General features: G+C 38.6%; 2 protein-coding genes across 2 annotated transcripts in view; one reads left to right on the top strand and one right to left on the bottom strand.

Annotated features, from left to right (window-relative positions):
- The window catches only part of TRAPPC3L (trafficking protein particle complex subunit 3L), a 53,315-nt gene extending 29,816 nt beyond the window's left edge, over positions 1–23,499 (top strand). Inside the window, exons 4-5 of the mRNA XM_054491788.2 lie at positions 17,836–18,021; positions 21,415–23,499. Of these exons, the coding sequence (XP_054347763.2) occupies positions 17,836–18,021; positions 21,415–21,534 (306 nt within the window). The 3' untranslated portion in view covers positions 21,535–23,499. The remainder of the gene's footprint in view (positions 1–17,835; positions 18,022–21,414) is intronic.
- Positions 414–6,902, bottom strand: CALHM5 (calcium homeostasis modulator family member 5). Its single transcript, XM_054491787.2, has 2 exons — positions 6,246–6,902; positions 414–2,878 (listed from the first exon to the last, which is right to left on the bottom strand). Exons 1-2 carry the CDS (start codon positions 6,783–6,785, stop codon positions 2,489–2,491), a joined length of 930 nt encoding a protein of 309 aa, XP_054347762.1. The 5' UTR covers positions 6,786–6,902; the 3' UTR covers positions 414–2,488.
- Positions 23,500–25,471: the final 1,972 nt, after the last annotated feature.

The raw sequence follows: 25,471 nt of genomic DNA, 5'->3' as shown, positions 1-25,471 counted from the left end.
TCTACCCCCTCACATCCCTAATCCCTGTTCTGTCCCTGCCACATACACACACAGACATCTGACCCTGCACCTCCAAGTTCCCAAAGATATTGTATGTAGAAAAAACAAACCTTTTTTTATTGACATTCACACTCAACACTGAACACTCCTTGCCACCAATTGTGTGAGTTTTCTCCCACACTGGCCAATTCTCCAATACTAACTGGATATCATACAATTCAATTCTGGCATTAATCGGCATTAAGTGCAGATCCTCAGCAGGTTAAGGGCCCAGTCCCATAAGACCTCCCCCAACTTCAGACACCGGTCACAAGCAGTAGGTTCCAAAGTTACTCACATCTTCTATCTGACATGGCTACAAAGCAGAGGTTCCCATAATTTCCTTCTCAGATTTCATCATTTGCTAGAGCAGCTCACAGAACTCAGGAAAGGGCTTTATTTACTATAGTCAGTCTATTACAAAATAATATAACTCAGAAACAGTCAGATGGAAGAGACGCACAGGAACAGGTTTGGGGGAAGGGGCATGGAGCTTCCACGGCCCCTTTGGGTGCACCACCCCTCATGTATTGAGCAACGCAGAAGCTCTCTGAACCTTGTCCTTTGGATTTTTATGGGAAGCTTTATTCTTAGGCATGATTGATTAAATCATTATCCATTTGTGATCAACTCAACCTTCAGCCCTTCTTCCTTCCCCAAGGTCTGGGAGTGGGGCTGAAATTTCCAACCCTCTAAACACATGGTTGGTTCCCCTGGCAACCAGACCCCATTCTGAGGCCATTCAGAAGCCCCTAACTATCAGTCATCTCATTCGCGTACTACCAGACACATCACTTCGGAGGTCCCAAAGGTTTTAGGAGCTCTGTACCAGGAATAGGAAGAAAGACCAAATACATATTTCTTCTTGTAAACGACAATAACATAGATATGTTCTGGGTCCTATACTTGTAGGATTCAGTTTACCATCATGTTTCGTGTTAATAAGAAGTTAATATTCAGCTTTCTCAAACTAGGAGACATAGACTACCACGGTAAGGTATGAGCCACAGCACAAAACATAGTTCTTTTTTAAAGCACAATTCTTCTCAGAGATTTAAGGAGAATTTATGTACATATACACATACACATATATATGTACATACTAACATGGATATAGTACATTGTAGAATGCAAGATTTGCATTATTTCTGATAAATGTAAGACTGCAGTACAGTTTTATGCCAGTACTGCTTTGGACAGTGTCCCCAGACCTTTAGTCAAGGTCAATTTACCCTACTATAGTCTGAACGTTTGTGTCTCCCCCAATTTCATATGTTGAAATCTTAACCTTCAAGCTGATAGTACTAAGAAGCAGAGCCTTTGAGAAGTAATTGGGTCATGAAGGTGGAGCCTCCAGGAATGGGATTAGTGCCTTATAAAAATGCTCAAGGAAGCTTATTTGCACTTTCCACCATGGAAGGACAATGAAAAGTCAGCAAGCAGTTTGCAACCTGGAAAATTGCTCTCACCAGAACCTGACCATGCAGGTACCCTGACCTCAGACTTCCCAGCCTCCAGAACTGTGAGAAATAGATTTCTATTTTGTATAAGCCACCTATCTATGATATTTTGTTATAGTAGCCCAAACGCACTAAGACGTACCCACGGCCTAGTAAGCACTGTGCCTAAGGACCACAATACTTGTAAGGGCCCACGAAAATGTTTTTAATTTCTTTTAAAATCAGAAGAAAATACATAAACTTTTAGGTTGAAGAAAATGCTAATATATTCACCTTTTATCAGTGCAGTTATAAATACATATTTCTGTATATATATATATTTGTTACTACTATTTTGAATGTAGGAAATGGTTCACAAAGGCAAAAGTACATAAAGCCCACAAAAATTATGATTTTTGTGCTTCCAGGGGCGTATTTTCAGTATACAGTGAAAAAATGTGAAAAACTTTCAATTTTAGGTATCATATTCTTGCAACTTGTCATTTTTGAGAACTGAGGTCTTCAGATTCTGAGGGAATGAATTCCAGAATTTCATACATCCTTAAAGGGATAGATTTGTAGGACAGAGACTCCTGCTGATCACACTGCAGGAGCCACTGTGTAGGGCAACCTATGTTAAGAGTAACTTGCTCACTCACAAGCCATTGCTTCTGCCCCTAAATTCTGCAACCAATATTTACAGAGACTGATGAGCCCTCTCACATGAGTCTGTCTGTTGAATGATAAAATCTTAGATCTTGGAGCAACATTTGGGCCTATTAAGCCCCTCTCCACCAATGCAAGAGCACCTTTGTCACCCCGCAGCATCAAATTGAGCACATCCTGATGCTCCACTTGAGAGCTTCAAAGCAGTTTCCTTTGTGTTATTGTCTTGTAAAGATACTCCAAATGTAAGAAAATACAGAGATACACAGGTTGCTAGTGATACGTTAGGAGGATCCCAGAATGAGCATACCACTCAACACCATGAGTCAGTGATGATGGATGAGCTACATATTGTGGGCAGTACCCACAAGGACCATTGTCGTCTCATCATCCTCAGGGCTAAGTTCCAGACCGTTGTCCACCACTCTGTGGAGGGTGCTGTAGTGTTGCTGGCTTTGGTGGAAAGAATGCAGCTCTGAAGCAGCCTCCCAAGCAGCAAATGTAGGCATGGGAAAAGGATCTGGCCTCTTGTTTTCAAAAAAACATTTCAGGTTCCTCTCGCTCAGCTTCTTGGCGTAGTCCAGAAATGTATTTTCCAACTGCTCCTTCTCCTTTTGTGCATATGTCTTCCAAAAACTCAGCTGAAGGTAGCTAACTTTAGAACGGCAGCGAGCATAACATGTGGTGAGCAGAGAGAAGAAAGATGCTGAACAAATCAGGCACCATCCTAGAATCTGAAGAAGTAAGAAGTATTGAGTACACATGAAAGCAAAGTCATTTAGGGAGCTGGGGTATTATTGAGAAATGTATAGCTAAATTATTACCACAGTCTTTGGCATACCTCATTTGAAATAATTCATCTTAATTTTTAAACACTTTAAACTCACTTTTTGAATTTATTAGGTAAACTAAAAATAAAGTTAGGGTTTACCTAATCTCTATTCTCCTCCCCAACATTGCTGGTGGAAAGAAATAACCAGAAGGCAGGCTTATGGAAAAAGAGTACAAAGTATAGATTACATAAGACTTACAGAAATCAAGCTCAAATAGTATCAGCTCTGAGAAGAAAATATTCTGTGCATAAGTAAACCTGGTCATTTGAGCAAATGACCAGCTCTTCAGCCAGGCATTTTTAGGCATTGATAAATGTATATACATGGCTAGTGACTAATTTTTTTCTGTCATTACTCACTGTCCATGGAAAAGGGAGACAAATGATACAATCAGGACGCCAAAGCTGTAAGAATTTAAAGGCTGAGAAAAAATTAGGATCATTAAAACATTGAAAATGATTTGTCTTGATTTTTGGTAATTAGAAAAAACAAACTCTTTCCTGAATATGAAATGGTTCAGCTTTTCTACCCTGGATCTTAAAAGCAAAAGTTTAAATTGCTCAAATTATCTTCTAACTTTTTTGGCTCTAATTCTGTTTTCACAGAATTTTTGTTAATTTTTTGTTTGGAAAACTAACATCTTTTTCAAAGTGTCTCTTGACATTTAGTTTAAATGATCTTTAATATTCTTTAGCAGATGAGCCTATTTGAAAATAGAAATAATAATCTACAAATGAACCCATTCAGACCATAACAAAACCATAAATAAGCTTTATATCAGTGGTTCCCAACCTTTGGCTCAGATATAGAGTGTTTGTGAAGGGTCTCAGCCTCTGCACCAATGCCAACTCTGGACTGGCAATACTCAGGTTTAAATCTAAACTTCCCCCTTACTATGCGTATTCTTTGTGTCTCAGTTTCTTCACTTGTGAAATGGGGGTTACTCACCTTGAAGGGTAATTTGGTGGACTTAATGAAATGATACTGGACACATGTATTCATTAAGTTTTAGCTAATATTATATGCTGCTATTCTTCAAATGTATATACACTTATGTAAATGTGTTACTGAACTCATAATATCTTTCTGTACTTATAACTAATGAGTGAGGCACAACTTCCATCATGTGAAAGTCCTTGAATGGCTTGTGGTTGGCTACCTTATATCTTCCTCTTTCCTTTATCGTCTATCTTCCTCTTTTTCCACAGCTGAGGCTTCTGTATGCCATCTCTTCTCGGTATCTGAGCCAGTTCCAGCTGAATTATAAACTATTCCATCAGCTTCACGTCCCCTTCCCCCTTTCACATGACCTTTGCATTGACCGATGCTTTCCCTCAATTCACAGTACCCAGAGTCGAACTAGAGCTTGGTGGATGCTTCCATACCAGCCCTCAATAGTGTCTTATTTTGCATATGTCCTCCCCCAAACCCTGGCAGTTTTCCTCATTGACTTGGAACACCTACTGTGTACCAGAAGCTTTATGCCCATTTGTGTCTATCATCTCTAAATCTTCCTACAAGTCTCCAAAGTAAGTGATATTACCACTAACTATGAGAAAACTGGGACTCAAAGAGGTCGAACCACTAGTTCTAGGTCACATAGCTGGTGACTGGTAGCATCAGCATACAAACCCAACGCCAGACAATTCCAAGACTGAGCTCTTTCCACTACTCCGTTCTATCTTCCTTAAGAATAGAGTCATCCAGCTAGATTTTTTATCTGCCCCACCCATGGATGAATGTTCTTTTCCACCTCCAGGCACATGTACAACTATTGTTGGTCTGGACTATATGTTGCCTCCTGCCTATCTGAACCTCTGTAGTCAGCACCTGCTATTGATACAACTCCTCTTGCCCACATTCCTTATGCATCTTCCCACAGTAATCAGCCCCAGGTCCTTCTCAGTCTGATGAAGAATCAACAGGTCAGTGTGCTCAGCCTAAGCTATGACATGATGTGCATGGTTTCCTTGTGCCTGTGTTTAGAGAGGAGAAGCTCACACAATGATAAGTGTTTGGGCCTGCCACTGACTGAATGGAGCCTGGTGCCTGAGGACATAAACCATAAATCAATCATTCTGTCATAAGAGTTGTAAGTTATACCCTTCTTCAATAAAAGACACAAGACATTTGGGAGCCTGATATGTTTTATCTTAGATGTGCTTTATGCATTAAAGAAAAGATTTTGTTTTGGAGTATTTTTTGACTTATCAATTTATGAAGAGTATGACTTTACTGCCAACCAGCTTTGGAGTGTATGATTTTAAAAACAGATTTTGCCTTGATGTGTTGTTACCAAGGCAAATCCTTGTTGAAAAAGTAAAATAATGCTATTTCTGTGCCTTTATTCTGAAACAGATAGCATTCCTGACAATTTGTGGATCTGCTTATCAACTCTTACCACTTGTTTTGCTTTTGGGAATGCAATTCTTACTACCTATAAATGGGAAGTCAGTCCTTCCTAAGGCTGTACATCTGGATTTGTGTTCATGTGCCTGAAGGAATGACAGGCTACTGCCCTGCATCAATTATGTAAAGATATGATTTCCTTCTGTTAAATAAACCAATGCCCCAATCTTGAGCTTCTGAAGGAATTAAGAACCCCTTTAGCTGTATAGCACAAAGAGTATAAAACATAATCTCCCTAGAGAGTACGGTCACTTTTTCACAGAAGGCTATTTAAAAACTGCTGATTCCTACTGTACAAGGGAAATTCTTCTCAATCTTGACAATATTTATACACAGAGATAGCAGTTGCCAGAAATCATTCAAGAGAATCTCCACACTAATTATATTACATGCAACTTTGAAAAGTAATAACTCATTTCATTCAGCTACATTTTAATAGATGCATAATATATGTGTGTGTTTGAGAAACCAACTTGAATGTAAATAATTGATAGAAGGCAGTAATTTCTAATTACAGCTCTGCCATTAACATTCAATTTATGATTTAGTGTTAGGCATTTTTTATTTACAAGGTCGACCCAGAGAGACTGTTTTAAAGTACTTAAGTATTTACATATGGACCATCCAGTGGATATTTTCTTTTCAGAACCGGAAAAGAGATAATCCAGTCAGCAACTTTACTGAGCCATCCAGCCTTTCAAAAGCTTTTCCTGAGATAGTCTCAATGCTGCATCATGTTTCAGTTTCCATTTAGTTTCAAAATATTCTGACAGGACACAGACAGCCCTGGCTGAAAGGAGCACAGAGAGAATACTTCAAGCTCATGCTGAGAGAAAAAGGCGAGTTTGTCTTTTCTTACCTGAGACTGGGCCTGAAGGGAGAGTTTCAGTTCTTCATTGACGGTAGGTAGCATGCTAGTTTTGCCACAAGATACTTTGTGAAGTTCTTCCCAGCACTCTTTGGGCTTACCCTTGCAAATCAGTTCCAGGAGTCCTGAACTTCTCGTCCCGCTCATGGCACATTCATAGAAGGTTCCATTGAGCAGAGCCACAGAAAGCCACATCACTGGAGCCACCAATGAGCTCAGAGTGATCTGGCCAAGGACGTAGAAGAAACGGCAGCTGTGGCCTCTGGGAAAGATTTTCCTGGGATTCACACAGCAGCCTGTGAAGAGTCTCCACGACCTATTGTTCAGAAAGAATCCCAGGATCAGTAACACCCAGGCAGGAGCAAAGAGGAAAACCAGCCCATAGGTCATATTCTCAGTGCTGCAGGGGCACTTAAAAGCCACAACAGAAAAGAGACGCTCACTTCCCACGGTCAGCAGAGCCATGAAGCTGTAGCCAATAACAGTTTTCTGATTAAGGAAGAATTTTAAAATGCCCTGAAAAGCATCCATGTTGGAGATGCACAGAGGGAAAATGCTGTGCCTTTGTTATTGGCAGAGCAGCTGTGGCAGTGGCCGAGGGTGGAGCTCTTTCTTCATCAGAAACAACAGTCCTTCTCAGACTGAATTGAGCCAGATAAGGAAACAATGTCATTCCTTAGGAATGACTATTTCTCAACATGTTTAGATAATGCCTCCTACTGGTGGAAATTGGGCTGTGATACTGCAGCCTAAATGCTGAGAATAAATTCAAAGTGCACAGGCTCCATTTTAACATTCTTTCCATGTGGTTTGGATTGAAAATCAGAAAAGAAATTCTCACTCATACAAATAATAGTCTAGGAATTTTCCAGTGTAAGGAATCAACATTAACAGAAAGAGGTTTCAGCCAACAAATCAAATCTCCAAACCTAGAATTTTATGAATTTTTTTCTCTTGCTATGACTTGAGATTTGGAAGACAGGGATTTGCTTTCTTTTTTCATATATATAAATACATACGAAAATTTTATATATATATATCAATAGCTTTTGGAGTACAAGTGGGTTTTGGTTACATGGATGAAATATACATATAAATATACATATATATGAGATTTTAGTGCACCCATCACCAGATATGTATGTGTACCCAATATGTATTTTTTTTATCCCTCACCCCCTTCCCACTCTCCCTCTTTCTGAGTCTCCAAAGTCCATTATACCACTCCATATGCCTTTACATACCCATAGCTTAATTCCCACTTATAAGTGAGAACTACAGTTTTGGTTTTCCATTTCCGAGTTACTTCGCTTGGAATAACAGCCTCTAGCTCCATCAAGTTGCTGCAAAAGACATTATTTCATTCTTTTTTATGACTGAGTAGTATTCCATGGTATATATACACCACAGTTTCTTTATCTATTCATCAGCTGATGAGTACTTAGATTGGTTTCATATCTTTGCAATTGTGAATTGTGTTGCAATAAATATACACATGCAGGTTTTTTTTTAATATATAATGACTTCTTTTTCTTTGGATAGATACCCAGTAGTGGGATTGCTGGATTGAATAGTAGATCTACTTTTAGTACTTAAAGTTCTTTCTTTAAGAACTAAAGAAAGGTGCCGTGGTTCATGTCTGTAATCCTAGCATTTTGGGAGGTTGAGGCAGGTAGATTGCTTGAGCCAAGGAGTTCGAGACCAGCCTAGGCAACATGGTAAATCTCCATCTCTACAAAAAAATACTAAAGAAAAATTAGCCAGGCTCGGTGGCATGCACCTGTAGTCCCAGCTACTCAGGAGGCAGAGATGGGAGGATCACTTGAGCCCAGGAGGCTGAGGTTGTGGTGAGCCAAATCATGCCACTGCATTCCAGTCTGGGTGACAGAGCAAGACCCTGTCTCATAAATAAATACATAGAAGGAAAGAAAGAAATCTCCACACTGTTTTTTTTAGAGGTTGTACTAATTTACATTCCTACCAGCATTCTACAAGCATTCTGTTTTCACAAAATTCATACCAATATCTATTGTTTTTGCCTTTTTAGTAATAGCCATTATTACTGGAATAAGGTGGTATCTCATTGTGGTTTTAGTTTACATTTCCCTAATGATTAGTGATGTTGAGCATTTTTTCATATGTTTGTTGTCCATTTGTATATCTTCTTTTGAGAAATGTCTATTGATGTCATTTGCTCACTTTTTGCTGGGATTATTTGTTTTTTTCTTGCTGATTTGTTTGAGTTCCTTATAGATACTGGATATTAGTCCTTTGTCAGATGCATAGTTTACAAATATCTTCTCCCATTTTGTGGGTTGCCTGTTTACTCTGATGTTTATTTATTTTGCTGTGCAGAAGGTTTTTAGTTTAATTAGGTCCCATTTATTTATTTTTGGTTTTGTTGCATTTGCTTTTTGGGTCTTAGTCATAAATTCTTTGCCTAGGCCAATGTCCAGAAGAGTTTTTATTAGGTTTTCTTCTAGAAATTTTATGGTTTCACATCTTAGATATAAGTGTTTGATCCATCTTGAGTTGATTTTTGTATATGGTGAGTGACAGGGATCCAGTTTCATTCCTCTACATGTTGCTATCCCGTTTTCCAAGCACCCTTTAATGGATACAGTGTCCTTTCCCCAGTTTATGTTTTTGTGTGCTTTGTCAAAGATCAGTTGGTTCTGGGTTCTCTATTCTGTTCCATTGGTCTATGTATCTACTTTTGTACCAGTACTATGCTGTTTTGATAACTATACCTTTGTAGTATAATTTGAAGTCAGGTAATGCGATGCCTCCAGATTTATTCTTTTTGCTTAGTATTGCTTTAGCTGTTGGGGCTCTTTTCTTGGTTCCATATAAATTTTAGGATTGTTTTTTCTAATTCTGTGAAAAATGATGTTGGTATTTTGATAGGAATTGCACTGAATCTGTAGATTGCTTTGGGAAGTATGGTTATTTTCACAATATTGATTCTTCCAATCCAGGAGCATGGCACATATTTCCCTGTGTTTGTGTCATCTATGACTTCTTTCTGCTGTGTTTTATAGTTCTGCTTGTAGAGATCTTCCACCTCTTTGATTAAGTATATCAATCTGTGGGTTTTTGGTTTTTTTTTTTTTTTTGAAACTCTGATAAAAGGGATTGAGTTCTTGATTTGGCTCTCAGCTTGGTTATTGTTGGTGTATAACAGGGCTACTGATTTGGGTGCATTAGTTTTGTAAACTAAGACTTTACTAAATTCATTTATCAAATCTAGTAGTCTTTTGGAGGAGTCTTTAGTGTTTTCTAGATATATGATTATCCTGACAAACGGAGATAGTTTGACTTCCTCTTTTCTAATTTGGATGCCCTTTATTTCTTTCTCTTGCCTGATTGCTATGGATGGGATTGCTATTAATAGCACTGTGTTGAATAGAAGTGGTGAAAGTAGGCATCCCTGTCTTGTTCCACTTCTTAGGGGGAATGCCTTCAACTTTGCCCCTTTCATTTTTTATCTTCCTAAACTGGCTAGTGTTAGAGATCAAATTTCAGGATTTGGGATATGTGCATTTTACATGGGAAAGTTTAGGGAGAGTTTGAGTTTTGAAGGAAAGTCAAAATGAGAAGAGTCCTCATCATTTCTTTCCTAGGCTTACTATAATAGTAATCTTTTGATTAGTATCTCAGCCCTTGACCTCATGCTCACTCCCATCCATAACCCTAAATCCATCCTCTATGCTGACAAGAAAAGGATCCCTCTAAAACTGAAATTGAATTCTCCATTAGCCAGTTCACACCTTTGGGGCTCACAACTGCTCACAAGTTGATAGATGTAGAGCTTCCCTGAATCCCATCATGGTATTTTATGCTCATGACATGTTCCCACTACCTAGAATGTGTTTGTCACTTCCCTCCAGACCCCTAGTCTTGTCTACCTGGCAAACATTCAGTCAATAGATGCCCATTCTATAATTTGTCTTGCAAATGGCTATTGAACTCCCACTGTGTGCCAGGTACTGTGTCAGACTGGCAGTGCTCAAGAAGTGTCTGTTGAATAAATGAAGAATGAATAAGGAATCTCCTAGTCCTTCTGATTATAAGTAATTTAAGAAAATTGCTTCCATTTCTCTCCTACACAGCTCTTAATTTTAAAAATTAATTAATTTCTGCACTTGAAAGATGGCAACATATCAAGTTGACAAAACTTCGTTAATAAACTTCAAAGTCCAGGCCTGTGTGTTTTGTGAAAAGAAATTGCCTTGGACTAGGAGCCAAGGAATTAAGTTATAGCATGGTCTTGGCAGTGTCATTTGACTTCTCTGAACACCAGTTTACTTATTTTTGAAACTAAGGCCTTAAAAGACACAGTCTGCAAGATTTCTTCCATTTCCACGTTGTAAAATTCTTCAAGCACTGTAAAACAGCAGATGGTTTTGCGAAGTTACTTAATAATTCATTTATGCACCTCCCACCACTACCACTTGCTCCTTAGAGACTTGTCTCCGATAGTAGTATAGTCCCCTGTTACCCACAGGGGATACCTGCTACCAAGATCCCCATTAGGGGATACCTGCAACCAAGACCCACAGGGGATACCTGCAACCAAGACCCCCAAACTGCAGACAGTACCAAACCCATATATATTATGTTTTTTTAAAATCTGCTAACTGAGGCAGTTAACAAGTGACCCATGGGCAGGTCATAGCATAAACAGTGTGAATATAATGAACAAAGGGATGATTCACCTTCTGGGCAGTATGGAGTAGGGACAGTGAGAGGTTTCATCACACTGCTCAGAAGCACAATTTAAAACTTATGAATTATATACTTCTAGAATTTTCTATCTAACATTTTCAAATTATCTTGACCACAGGTAACTGAGACCACAGATAATGGCCAGCTACTCCAAAATTGTTCCCTCCACTTCCCAAAATGTATTCTTGGGTCTAATCTGCCCCTAGCATCCTCTCTTTGACTGTCACCACACTGTTGTGGCAAATGTGTCCTGGGTCCCTTCTAGTCCAGGGTTTTATACTTTGCTAGTATCAGTGTGACAAATATCAGCTGATATGTTGATGATTAATAATATTTTAATTTCTTACTCCCCTAAAGGATATATATCTTTTAAAAAGATTTTGAAAATAATGATTTAATGTAATTTTTTACAAACCATATTATTTCCACAGAAAATTAGCCTCTTACAATATTCTATACAAGTAAAAATAGTATTTATTTTTATTTATTTATTTATTTATTTATTTATTTATTTATTTTTATACTTTAAGTTCTAGGGTACATGTGCACAACGTGCAGGTTTGTTACATAGGTATACCTGTGCCATGATGGTTTGGTACACCCATCACCTCATCATTTACATTAGATATTTCTCCTAAAGCTATCCCTCCCACAGCCCCCTAACCCGACAGGTCCTGGTGTGTGATGCTCCCCTACATGTATCCATGTGTTCTCATTGTTCAACTCCCACTTAGGAGTGAGAACATGCAGTGTTTGGTTCTCTGTCCTTGTGATATCTTGTTGAGAATGACGGTTTCCAGCTTCATCCATGTCCCTGCAAATGACATGAACTCATCCTTTTTTATGGCTGTGTGGTATTCCATGGTGCATATGTGCCACATTTTCTTTATCCAGTCTATCATTGATGGACGTTTGGGTTGGTTCCAAGTCTTTGCTATTGTGAATAGTGCCATAATAAACATACATGTGCATGTGTCTTTACAGTAGCATGATTTATAATCCTTTGCATATATACCCAGTAATGGGATCGCTGGGTCAAATGGTATTTCTAGTTCTAGATCACTGAGGAATCACCACACTGTCTTCCACAATTGTTGAACTAATTTACACTCCCATCAACAGTGTAAAAGTGTTCCTACTTCTCCACATCCTCTCCAGCATCTGTTGTTTCCTGACTTTTTGATGATCGCCATTCTAACTGGCAAGAGATGGTATTTCCTTGTGGTTTTGATTTGCATTTCTCTGATGAACAGTGATGATGGGCATTTTTTCATGTCTGTTGGCTGCATAAATGTCTTCTTTTGAGAAGTCTCTGTTCATATTCTTTGCCCACTTTTTGATGGGGTTGTTTTATCCTTGTACATTTGTTTAAGTTCTTTGTAGACTCTGGATATTAACCCTTTGTCAGATGGGTAGATTGCAAAAATTTTCTGCCATTCTGTAGGTTGCCTGCTCAGTCTGACAATAGTTTCTTTTGCTGCGCAGAAGCTCTTTAGTTTAATTAGATCCCATTTGTTTATTTTGGCTTTTGTTGTCATTGCTTTTGGTGTTTTAGTCATGAAGTCTTTGCCCATGCCTATGTCCTGAATGGTATTACCTAGGTTTTCTTCTAGGATTTTCATGGTTTTAGGTTTTACATTTAAGTCTTTAATCCATCTTGAGTTAGTTTTGGTATAAGGTGTAAGGAAGGGATCCAGTTTCAGCTTTCTACATACTGCTAGCCAGTTTTCCCAGCACTATTTATTAAACAGGGAATCCTTTCCCTATTTCTTGTTTTCGTCAGGTTTGTCTAAGATCAGATGGTTGTAGAGGTGTGGTGTTATTTCTGATGCCTGTGTTCTGTTCCATTGGTCTATATATCTGTTTTGGTACCAGTACCATGCTGTTTTGGTTACTGTAAGCTTGTAGTATAGTTTGAAGTCAGGTAACGTGATGCCTCCAGCTTTGTTCTTTTTGCTTAGGATTGTCTTGGCTATGCAGGCTCTTTTTTGATTCCATATGAAATCTAAAGTAGTTTTTTCCAGTTCTGCGAAGAAAGTCATTTGTAGCTTGATGGGGATGGCATTGAATCTATAAATTACCTTGGGCAGTATGGCCATTTTCATGATATTGATTCCTTCTATCCATGAGCATGGAATGTTTTTCCATTTGTTTGTGTCCTCTCTTATTTACTTGAGCAGTGGTTTGTAATTCTCCTTGAAAAGATCCTTCACATCCCTTGTAAGTTGGATTCCTAGGTATTTTATTCTCTTTGTAGGAATTGTGAATGGGAGTTCCCTCATGATTTGGCTCTCTGTCTGTTATTGGTGTATAAGAATGCTTGTGATTTTTGCACATTGATTTTGTATGCTGAGACTTTGCTGAAGTTGCTTATCAGCTTAAGGAGATTTGGGGCTGAGACGATGGAGTTTTCTAAATATACAATCATGTCATCTGCAAACAGAGACAATTTGACTTCCTCTTTTCCTAATTGAATACTCTTTATTTCTTTCTCTTGCCTGATTGTCCTGGCCAGAACTTCCAATACTATGTTGAATAGGAGTGGTGAGAGAGGGCATCCTTGTCTTGTGCCAATTTTCAAAGGGAATGCTTCCAGTTTTTGCCCATTCAATATGATATTGGCGGTGGGTTTGTCCTAAATAGCTCTTATTATTTTGAGATATGTTCCATCAATACCTAGTTTATTGAGAGTTTTTAGCATGAAGGGCTGTTGAATTTTGTTGAAGGCCTTTTCTGCATCTATTGAGATAATCATGTGGTTTTCATCTTTGGTTCTGTTTATGTGATGGATTACATATGTTTAACCAGCCTTGCATCCCAGGGATGAAGCTGACTTGATGGTGGTGGATAAGCTTTTTGATGTGCTGCTGGATTCGGTTTGCCAGTAGTTTATTGAGGATTTTTGCATTGATGTTCATCAGGGATATTGGCCTAAAATTCTCTTTTTTGTTGTGTCTCTGCCAGGCTTTGGTATCAGGATGAGGCTGGCTTCATAAAGTGAGTTAGGGAGGATTCCCTCTTTCTGTTGATTGGAATAGTTTCAGAAGGAATAGTACCAGCTTCTTTTCGTACCTCTGGGTAGAATTTGGCTGTGAATCCATCTGATCCTGGACTTTTTTTGGTTAGTAGGCTATTAATTATTGCCTCAATTTCAGAACCTGTTATTAGTCTATTCAGAGATTCAACTGCTTCCTGGCTAAGTCTTGGGAGGGTGTATGTGTCCAGGAATTTATCCATTTCTTCTAGAGTTTCTAGTTTATTTGCATAGAGGTGTTTATAGTATTCTCTGATGGTAGTCTGTATTTCTGTGGGATTGGTGGTGATATCCCCCTTTATCATTTTTTATTGTGTCTATTTGATGATTCTCTTTTTTCTTCTTTATTAGTCGTGCTAGTGGTAGATCTATTTTGTTGATCTTTTCAAAAAAACAGCTCCTGGATTCACTGATTTTTTGAAGGGTTTTTTTTGTGTGTGTCTCTATCTCCTTCAGTTCTGCTTTGATCTTAGTTACTTCTTGTCTTCTGCTAGCTTTTGAGTTTCTTTGCTCTTGTTTCTCTAGTTCTTTAAATTGTGATGTTAGGGTGTTAATTTTAGATCTTTCCTGCTTTGTCTCGTGGGCATTTAGTGCTATAAATTTCCCTCTACACACTGCTTTAAATGTGTCCCGGAGGTTCTGGTACATTGTGTCTTTGTTCTCATTGGTTTCCAAGAACATCTTTATTTCTGCCTTCATTTTGTTATTTACACAGTAGTCATTGGAGCAGATTGTTCAGTTTCCATGTAGTTGTGCAGTTTTAAGTGAGTTTTTTACTCCTGAGTTCTAATTTGATTGCACTGTGGTCTGAGAGACAGTTTGTTATAATTTCTGTTCTTTTACATTTGCTGAGGAGGGTTTTACTTCCAATTATGTGGTCAATGTTAGAATAAGTGCGATGTGGTGCTGAGAAGAATGTGTTTCTGTTGATTTGGGGTGGAGAGTTCTATAGATGTCTATTAGGTCTACTGGGTCCAAAGCTGAGTTCAAGTCCTGGATATGCTTGTTAATTTTCTGTCTTGTTGATCTGTCTAATATTGACAGTGAGGTGTTAAAGTCTTCCATTATTATTGTGTGGGAGTCTAAGTCTCTTTGTAGGTCTCTAAGAACTTGCTTTATGAATCTGGGTGCTCCTGTATTGGGTGCACATATATTTAGGATAGTTAGCTCTTCTTGTTGAATTGATCCCTTTACCATTATGTAATGGCTTTCTTTGTCTCTTTTGATCTTTATTGGTTTAAAGTCTGTTTTATCAGAGATCAGGATGGCAATGCCTACTTTTTTTTTTTCTTTCCATTTGCTTAGTAGATCTTCCTCCATCTCTTTATTTTGAGCCTCTGTGTGTCTTTGCACATGAGATGGGTCTCCTGAATACAGCACACTGATGGGTCTTGACTGTTTATCCAATTTGCCAGTCTGTGTCTTTTAATCGGGACATTTAGCCCATTATATTTAAGGTTAATATTGTTATGAGTGAATTTTATCCTGTCATTATGATGCTAGCTGGTTATTGCCCAGTAGTTGATGCAGTTTCTTCATAGTGTCAATGGTCTTTACATTTTGGCATGTTTTTGCAGTGGCTGGTATTGGTTGTTGTTTCCACGTTTAGTGCTTCCTTCAGGAGCTCTTGTAAGGCAGGCCTGGTGGTGACAAAATCTCTCAGCATTTGCTTGTCTGAAAAGGATTTTATTTCTCCTTCACTTATGAAGCTTCATTTGGCTGGATATGAAATTCTGTGTTGAAAATCCTTTTCTTTAGGAATGTTGAATATTGGCCCCCACTCTCTTCTGGCTTGTAGTGTTTCTGCCAAGAAATCTGCTGTTAGTCTGATGGGCTTCCCTTTGTGGGTAACCCAACCTTTCTCTCTGGCTGCCCTTAACATTTTTTCCTTCATTTCAACCTTGGTGAATCTGACAATTATGTGTCTTGGGGTTGATCTTCTCAAGGAGTATCTTTGTGGTGTTCTCTGTATTTCCCGAATTTGAATGTTGACCTGCCTTGCTAGGTTGGGGAATTTCTCCTGGATAATATCCTGAAGAGTGTTTTCTAACTTGGTTCCATTCTCCCCATCACTTTCAAGTACACCAATTAGATGTAGATTTGGTCTTTTCACATAGTCCCATGTTTCTTGGAGGCTTTGTTCATTTCTTTTCACTCTTTTTTCTCTAATCTTGCCTTCTCACTTTATTTCATTAATTTGATCTTCAGTCACTGATATCTTTTTTTCCATTTGATCGAATCGGCTATTGAAGCTTGTGCATGCTTCATGAAGTTCTTGTACTGTGGTTTTCAGCTCCATCAGGTCATTTAAGCTCTTCTCTACACTGGTTATTCTAGTTAGCCATTCATCTAACCTTTTTTCAAGGTTTTTAGCTTCCTTGCAATGGATTAGAATGTGCTTCTTTAGCTCGGAGAAGTTTGTTATTACTGACCTCTGAAGGCTACTTCTGTCAACTTGTCAAATTCATTCTCCATCCAGTTTTGTTCCCTTGCTGGCAAAGAGTTGTGTTCCTTTGGAGGAGAAGAGGTGTTCTGGTTTTTGGAATTTTCAGCTTTTCTGCTCTGGTTTCTCCCCATGTTTGTGGTTTTATCTACCTTTGGTCTTTGATGTTGGTGACCTATGGATGGGGTTTGGTGTGGATGTCCTTTTTGTTGATGTTGATACTATTCCTTTCTGTTTGTTAGTTTTCCTTCTAACAGACAGGCCCCTCAGCTGCAGGTCTGTTGGAGTTTTCTGGAGGTCCACTCAAGACTCTGTTTGCCTGGGTATCACCAGCGGAGGCTGCAGAACAGCAGATATTGCTGCCTGATCCTTCCTCTGGAAGCTTTGTCCCAGAGGGGCACCTGCCTGTATGAGGTGTCTGTCAGCTCCTATGGGGAGGTGTCTCCCAGTCAGGCTACATGGGGGTCAGGGGCCCACTTGAGGAGGCAGTCTCTCTGTTATCGGAGCTTGAACACCATGCTGAGAGAACCACTGCTCTCTTCAGAGCTGTCAGGCAGGAACGTTTAAGTCTGCAGATGTTTTCTGCTGACTTTTGTTCAGATATGCCCTGCCCCCAGAGGTGGAATCTAAGGAGGCGGTAGGCCTTGCTGAGCTGTGGTGGGCTCCACCCAGTTCAAGCTTCCCTGCCTCTTTGTTTACACTGTGAGCATAGAAACTCCTACTCAAACCTCAGCAATGGCAGACACCCCTCCCCCCGCCAAGCTTCAGCATCTCAGGTCGATCTCAGGCTTCTGTGCTAGCAGTGAGCAAGGCTCCATTGGCATGGGACCTGCTGAGCCAGGCACAGGCTCGGGAGGGAATCTCCTGTTTCTGCAGATGCAAAGACTGTGAGAAAAGCTCAGTATTCAGGCAGAAGTATACAGTTCCTCCAAGTACAGTTACTCATGGCTTCCCTTGGCTAGGAAAGGGAAATTCCCTGATCCCTTGTGCTTCCCACGTGAGGCGATGACCCGCCCTGCTTCAGCTCACTCTCCATGGGCTGCACCCACTGTCCAACCAGTCCCAATGAGATGAACCAGGTACCTCAGTTGGAAATGCAGAAATCACCCATCTTCTCCATTGATCTCGCTGGGAGCTATAGACTGGAGCTGTTCCTATTTGGCAATCTTGGAAGTGACTCACAAGTAAAAATATTTTAAAATTTCACATCATAGGATCAATAAATTGCAAAGCTAAGGGTGAAGCCGGACTTCCTGACTATAGACTCCATGTGCTTAACCATTGTGCTGCAATGCCTAGAACCGGGTATTTGTTTAGTCTGCTAGTAGTTATTTGTTCTAGACCAAGTTTTAGTAATTTTGTTTTCTTCTTATCAGGTTGCTTTCAAGATGTACCTGGGAATTACACCAAGTGTGACCTGTAACAATTCAAGCAAAAATGAATTTTCCCTGATTCTAGACAAGAATCCTCTGGTGGAGTTTGTGGAAGAGCTCCCTGCTGGGCGATCTTCTCTGTGCTACTGTAACTTGCTCTGTGGGATTATCAGAGGTGCCTTGGAAATGGTAAGGTTGAATAAGCGAAGAATGAACGAAGAATCTCAGTCCTTCTAAGACTAAAATAAGATAACCAATATACATAATTCATTTTGCTGGGTATATTGGTTATCTAATGGTGTGTTACAAATTACCCCCAAAATGTAACAGCTTAAAAAAACAAACATTTATTATCTCACGCAGTTTCTGAGGATCAGAAATCTGGGAGCAGCTTAGCTAAGTGGTTGTCATTCAGAGTCTTTCATGGCATAATACACATGCAGGCAGGCTGCTGGCCAGGGCTGCAACCTCTGGCAGCTTGACTGAGGCTGGAGAATCTACTTCCAAGCTCACTCACACAGCCCCAGTGCCTTGCTGGCAGTTGGCAGGAGGCTTCATGAAGTTCATGGCCACATGGACCTCTTTGTAGATCTAATCACAACATGGCCACTTATGCTGCCAACCCTGGTGCCATGTAGGAGGGTGCTACCTGAGGGTGTGAATAACAGGAGGCAGGGATCATTGGCCATTGTGGAGGCTGGATTTTACACCTGAATTATTCATTGGTTTAACTGAACAGTTATTAGTATCTGCTAAGTGTCAGGCACTGAGTATACACAGATGAACAAGACATAGTTGCTGTCTTTAAAGAATCTTCTGTCTAATGGAAAAGTCAGATGTACAAAGAAGTATAATTAAGGCTATGAGAGGACCTGTGGCAGGAAAACTTGTAGACTTCCTAAGGAAACTCGAAACTGGCTTTTGAAGGAAAAATAGGAGTTAGATAAAAGCCTTGGGTAAGAGGAGCAGGAGAAAAATAATATAACAGGTAGAAGAATCAGCATGTCCAAAGGTACAAAAAGAGTGTTTCACTGAAGGAACAAGGAACTTGAATTAGTTCACTATGACTGACATATAAATTGAGAGACAGATTTTCATGAGAAAGGAGGCTTAAATTCTTTACAGAAGCCTGATTTTAAGAAAAGGGATTCATATGACAAGCTTGGAAATTCAGATTTTTATATTGAAAGCAACAGAAATCAATATAGGTTTATAAACAGTAGAATAATATTTTGAAATTTGTGTTTTAGGAATTTCGTTTCTTTATCGACCAAATGAAAGTATATCAGAGGGAACAATGCTGAAGGAAAGGATTAGGGCACTTTGGAAGTTATGATGGTAACCTCAGGTAAAATGAGAACAAAGCCCTGACTGCAGGAATGGGGAGAGGATCATTTCAACAACATCAAAAAGATGGAACAGATAAGACTAGGTTATGAACTGGCTGAAAGGAATGAAATTGAGAAAAAGATTCAAGAATGATTTGTAAGTTTCTGAGCAACCTGTAGAGATGGTTGTACTATTAAACCAAGAGGAACAAAACCAAGAGGAGAACATCTGGGCTTGGTAGAGACAAAGTGAGGAGTTCGATTTTGAGCCTGCTGGAGTTGAGGTGTTTAACACACTCAAGTGAGGCTATCCAGCAAGCGGTTGTTTATCCCTGTCTGGAGCTCACAGAGAGATGTGGATTGAAGAAGCATTAGAATTGGAAAAGAATGCCTAGGCAGAGTCTGTAGAGCAAGAAGAAAAGGGAGTAACAGAACCGTAGGAAGCAATAAAATATAATAAGTAGGTTAAACAGAGGGCACAAAGGCTGAAAAGGATACCAAGAAAGAGAAATCAGAGGTAGGAAAAGAAGGAGTCATAGAAACAAGAGGAGATCATTTCAAGAAGACAGAGTGATTAATAAGAACAAGTAAAGCAAAGAGTCTAAGTTAAACCGGACCTGAAAAATATTCACAACATTTAGGAACCAAAAGACCCAGGAGGGCCTTGGTAAAAGCTCCTTTGGGAAAGTGGAGGAAAAGAAGACAATCTGTCATAGATTGGTGAGCCAACAACAGCTTAAGAAGAGGTAACAGTCAACAAAGTCTCATTTTCCCAGAAGATTAGCTATTAATAATGGTGGAACCAGATAGCAACCAAAGTCTTGCCATGTATTGAGCTACCTAATAATGAGGCATGCATGTAATTTTAAATTATTTGTGATAATTAGGGGAAAATAGAATAACAACTAATCCAAAAGCATAAAACAATAGAAATAATGTATTGTTCACACAGATTCTCCATGCTTCTACCCTAGCATCTTTTTAGACTTGTCTTGTAGTCGGTGGCCATGAAATCAAGGAAGGGGTGAGAAAGCCTTATAAGCGTTTATGGGCAAAGGGAAAAACCATAAAACCAAGTCAATAATAGGATAAGAATGTCTTCCACTCTCATAAATAGCAGTCGATTATATTTGCTGAATGACAGCTGGTATCAGACCTCATGTGTCCCCAAATATCCAAATAGCTTCAATATTGTCTCCCTGTTAATTTATGTTCTGTTAAATTTTGACAAAGACTTAAAAAATCTTATGGAAGAAAAAGTTGAGGATGAATGTTGCTTCTGTATTTCCAAGTGCAGTCTACATCCTCTGTTAAATGGTAGACATTGCAAGGCCGGGCCCAGTATGAGCCAGATAATTTAGTACACTAATGGTTTAACAAATTGAGGCTGGCTAGCTAAGGAATTCTTAGTGAGAGAGGGGACCGAGTCAGGTAAGATTCAATAAACATCAATTAATTGCCCACTACACGTGGGCATTTTTCACACATTATTTGCTTTTGCTATGTGCTTTTACTTATTTATCTTATTTTTCCCAATAAATCAAAATAACTCTGAACAAATACACTATTGGGGGTAGGTCAGCAATATCATGCTGCTCTTATGTGGACACATTTTAATGAATAAAGAAGTAAGCCCTGCTTACTTCAGTGCCTGGGAAATGGGAAATACCTTACAGAGAAAAAGAAGGCCTGAGTATCAAATATTCATGTCTGTAATTTCAATCTTTAATTTTATACCTATAATTCATTTAATTGATATTATTCTCAAAGCTCTCAAAGCCATAAGTGACTGCTAAATGTTGTTAGGATAAGTGATTATGTTATTTAGCTAATGACAGAATGATTCATGGCAAATCTGTTTGAGAGCAATCATTTAAGAATCCATTTATTCTTGGAAATTCTGCTGGCTAAGCACAGTGGGTCAAGGCTATCTCCAAGCTGGGAATTTGTGCTCTTCTAAAGATGGATCCAGAGTTCAGCCTTGCACATTGAGCTAAGCTTGGCAGAGTCTGGGTGTCCCAGTCATCCTAGTTGGCCTGGACCACCCTTCTCTTTGCAGATTCACACCGCAGAGCTGACACACAGCTGGACCATCTCTGGAGGACACTCAGTAAAGGGCCCTTTATCCATGAACAAGCTTTTTTAAAAGTCATTTCTTAAGGAAAGTAAAGAAAGCTGAAAAAAAAACCGAGAAGAATTTAGTTTTTTGTTTTTTAATTAAATGACACAGGCCTGTTTTTTTCTTCTTTCCTAGGTTCATTTGGCTGCTGATGTTACATTCTTGCAAGACAGACTAAAAGGTGACAGTGTGACAGAAATAGGAATAATATTTCTAAAAAAGCAAGACGAGAAAAAATATAGACGGAAAAAATGAAGAATAGCATGGAAAATGCCACAGGGCAGCTAGTTGGGTTAATATTAGCTAAACATGTATAGACATAGAAATTTTGAATTGCTTCATAGCATGAGCTTTGAAAGGTTTATAAATCAGCCAGAAATTTGAAATGCAGGGCATGAAGGTTTAAAGGTTTTTTCTTTCCTTTTGCTTATAAATCACGCATTTTCAATCTCATGTCCACAAAATTTCATATGCAAATAACTCCTTACAAGATAGCAGGCAGGAATTCCACATCTTACACTATCCATCCTCGGAGAAGCTGTTCATTCCATTCGCGTATGGTAATGGGAAAAAAAGCAGCACCAATACAAACAGTTGTGTATTTATCTCTTTGCTGAAAAAAAAAGAATGAAATGATGTAGCATAGAGTTTCCTATACATAGACAGTAGTTTCTAGATACTGTATATTGCGTTCCTTAAATAAATAATTCCATATTTCTAAAAAAATATGATTTGATTTTCTCACGTATTAGCTTGGCTTATAGCTTTAGCCTTCTGATGCTACCCTTGATTTGTAATCACCAAGTCAAGCTATTTATTCAATGATAATTTTGAAACATTTATAAATAACATTTAATTTTAACTTATTTTAATTTATTTAGTTTTAATATAGCTGGCATCAACCAAATTCCTTCCTTTTCTCATGAAATATTGCTTGATGGTCAGGCCAGGAAACCTCTAAAATAAAGGATAAATAATATTCTTTGAAAATACTTTCTTACCCCAAAGCTTATTAATTTAGAATTTCTACTATCATTTTCATCCTCTAAAAAATCTTCCATAGGATGTTTTCTTTGTGACCAGAACACATTTAAAATTCAAATGTATGAATTAAATACACAGTAATCTTCACCAGACCACTGGCACACAAGGGCAGCCTACAAGGCAGCCCAGAATCTACTGGGCTCTGCAGAGAGCCCAAATTGCAAGTACAAGTTATAATTAGTGTGATACCACCCTGCGGAATTGGAGAAAATATTTGTAAACTCCATATCTGACACCCTTGTGCTATTAATAACCAGAATATATAAGGAGTTCAAACAACTCCGTAGGAAAAAATTAATAATCCAATTAAAAATGGGCAAAAGATCTGAATAGACATTTCTCAAAAGAAGACATACACATACAAATGGCAAACAGGTATATGAAAAGGTGCTGAACGTCATTGGTCATCAGAGAAATGCAAATCAAAACTATAATGAGATATTATCTCAACCTAGTTAAAAGTGGCTTTTATCCAAAACAGGCAATAGTGAATGCTTGCAAAGATGTGGAGAAGAGGAAACTCTGGTACACTGTTGGTGGGAATGTAAATTAGTATAACCACTATGGAGAATGGTTTGGAGGTTCCTCAAAAAACAAAAAATAGAATGATCATATGATCCAGCAATCCCACTGCTGGGTATATACCCAAAATAAAGGAAATCAGTATATCGAAGAGATATCTGCACTCCCATGTTTATTGCAGCACTATTGACGATAGCTAAGATTTGGAAGAAATCTAAGTGTCCTCCAATAGATTAATGAAATAAAGAAAATGTGGTACATATATACAATGGAGTACTATTCAGCCATAAAGAAGAATGAGGTCCTGTCATTTGCAAAACATGGATGGAACTAGAGGTCATTATGTTCAATGAAATATGTCAGAACAGAAAGACAGACTTCGCATGTTCTCACTTATTTGTAGGAGCTAAAAATTAAAACTGGACTCATGGAGATACGGAGTAAAATGATGGATATCAGAGGCTGGGAAGGGTAGTTTCAAGAGGAGTGGAGATGGTTAATGGGTACAAAAATATAGTTAGATAGAATGAATAAGATCTGGGCCAGGCATGGTGGCACAAGCCTGTAATCTCTGCACTTTGGGATGCCAAAGTGGGAGGATTGCTTGAGCTCAGGAGTTTGAGACCAGCTTGGGTAACATAGACCCCTGTCTCTACAAAAAAAAAAAAAAAAATATATATATATATATATATGTATAGTGCATACCTGTGGTCCCAGCTACTCAGGAGGCTGAGATGGGAGGACTGATTAAGGCCAGGAGGTTAAGGCTGCAGTGAGCCATGATTGTGCCACTGCCCTCCAATCTGGGCAACAGAGTGAGACCCTGTCTTAAAAAAAAAAAGTACAAGAATGAATAAGATCAAGTATTTGACAGTGCAACAGGGTAAGTACAGTTGATAATAATTTTTTGTACATTTAATAATAATTAAGATTATAAATGGATTGTTTGTGACAGAAAAGATAAATGCTTGAGGTAATGGATACCCCGTTTACCCGATGTGATTGTTATGCATTGTATGCCTGTATGAAAATATCTCATGTACCCCATAAATATATATACCTACTATGTAGCCACAAAAAATAAAAATTAAAAAAAATCAAAATAAATAAAACTGGTATAAGTAATATGTTCGTGATAGATGTCAATTAGGATTCAGGAGCCTGTTCTGAGTCCCTGTCCAGTTCTGTTTCTAGGGGCTTCAGCTGATCCTGAGTAGTGACTGATCCTGGGCAAGGCACATAATCTCCCCGTCTCTCTCTCTCTCTCTCTCTCTCTCTCTATCTATCTCCCTCTTTCCCCACCCCTTTAAAATCAGGGCGATGGATGCAATAAAGGTCTAAAACTGTACCAATGGGTTTAAACGATATAAATGACCACTGAAATTCTACATTTTTGGACTTTAGAACACTGCAGGGAAATTGTTTGTTCTCCACTTACTCAACTGTCTCTTCAAAAGGACATTGCAATAGGCATAAAGGAAATAGGGTCATTGGCACACAGCTGAGGCATCAATGGAAGAACCTTCAAGCCTGCTCCACAGAAGACCAGGAATAGAATCTGGAAGATGGAAGAAGATATCTGACATTAGAAGGAGTATCACAATGTCATGTATTTTAAACTGATGCCTCCATAAGAATTCTTGCCTACAATCTATCCTAAAGCTTCTTTTTAGGATTTTTTCCATCTTCTGCTCAGTTGCCTCTTTCTCATTTATAATATATGCATTCCTCCCAGGAACCCAAGATATTCATGCCTAAGGCCCTCCCACTTAAATTAGCACCTAACTAGCTATCCTGAAAATATTCCAGGCCTTGAAGTATTCTCCTACCTGTCTACACCTTCCTCTTCTTTCTCTCCTAACCCAACCATCAAAATTCCCTTGGCCCAAAGTCTTTGTTCCCCACCCTGCTGAAGACAGCTTAATCTGGTGTGCTCAGTGATGCTGGGTATTGGAACTGATGATGGCTTCAGGATGAGGCTTGTTCCCCATCCCTTGTTTTTCTCATCGTGGAAGGAGGGGTGCCTCTTGGCATTGAATATATTAGAATTATGAGAACCACCTATAGAATTTTATATTTTCTTATAGCCATATTAAATAATAAAAAGAAATAGGTGACATTAGTTTTAATAATATGTCATTTATTTTAATTATCCAAAAATTTTTATTTCAACATAGTAATATAATAATAAATGTTATTATCTATCATAATAAATATCATTATTACTATTTTTGGTAGAGATGGAGGTCTTGCTTTGTTGCTCAGGCTGGTCTTAAATCCTGGCCTCAAGTGATCCTCCCACCTTGGCCTCCCAAAGTATTGGGATTATAGGAATGAGGTACCCACACCCGGCCAATATAAAAATTATTAACGAGACATTTTATATATTTTTTATACTATTTGAACTCCCATGTGTATTTGACATTCTTAGCACATCTCAACTCATGGTAAATTTTCAAAGGCTAGAGTGAAATGTAGTTCTACCAAAATAACAAAGTTGTGTTTAGTGGTGTTTAATAGCCTCAATTTTTAAATCTAAATTAATTAAAATTAAACGGAATTTAAAATTCAGTCACACTAGTCATATTTTACATGTTTGATAGCTATGCGTGTCTAGTGGCTACTC

Source organism: Pongo pygmaeus, chromosome 5 (genome assembly GCF_028885625.2).
Source record: "Pongo pygmaeus isolate AG05252 chromosome 5, NHGRI_mPonPyg2-v2.0_pri, whole genome shotgun sequence".
Taxonomy (NCBI): domain Eukaryota; kingdom Metazoa; phylum Chordata; class Mammalia; order Primates; family Hominidae; genus Pongo; species Pongo pygmaeus.
This window is presented reverse-complemented; position numbering and strand designations above follow the sequence as displayed.

Bases quoted from the DNA above. Each gene is read 5' to 3' on its own strand.
- CALHM5 (XM_054491787.2), bottom strand. From the start codon at position 6,785: ATGGATGCTTTTCAGGGCATTTTAAAATTCTTCCTTAATCAGAAAACT. The intron at 2,879-6,245 runs GTAAGAAAAGAC...TTACTTCTTCAG, and splicing joins CCCTTCAGGCCCAGTCTCAG to ATTCTAGGATGGTGCCTGAT.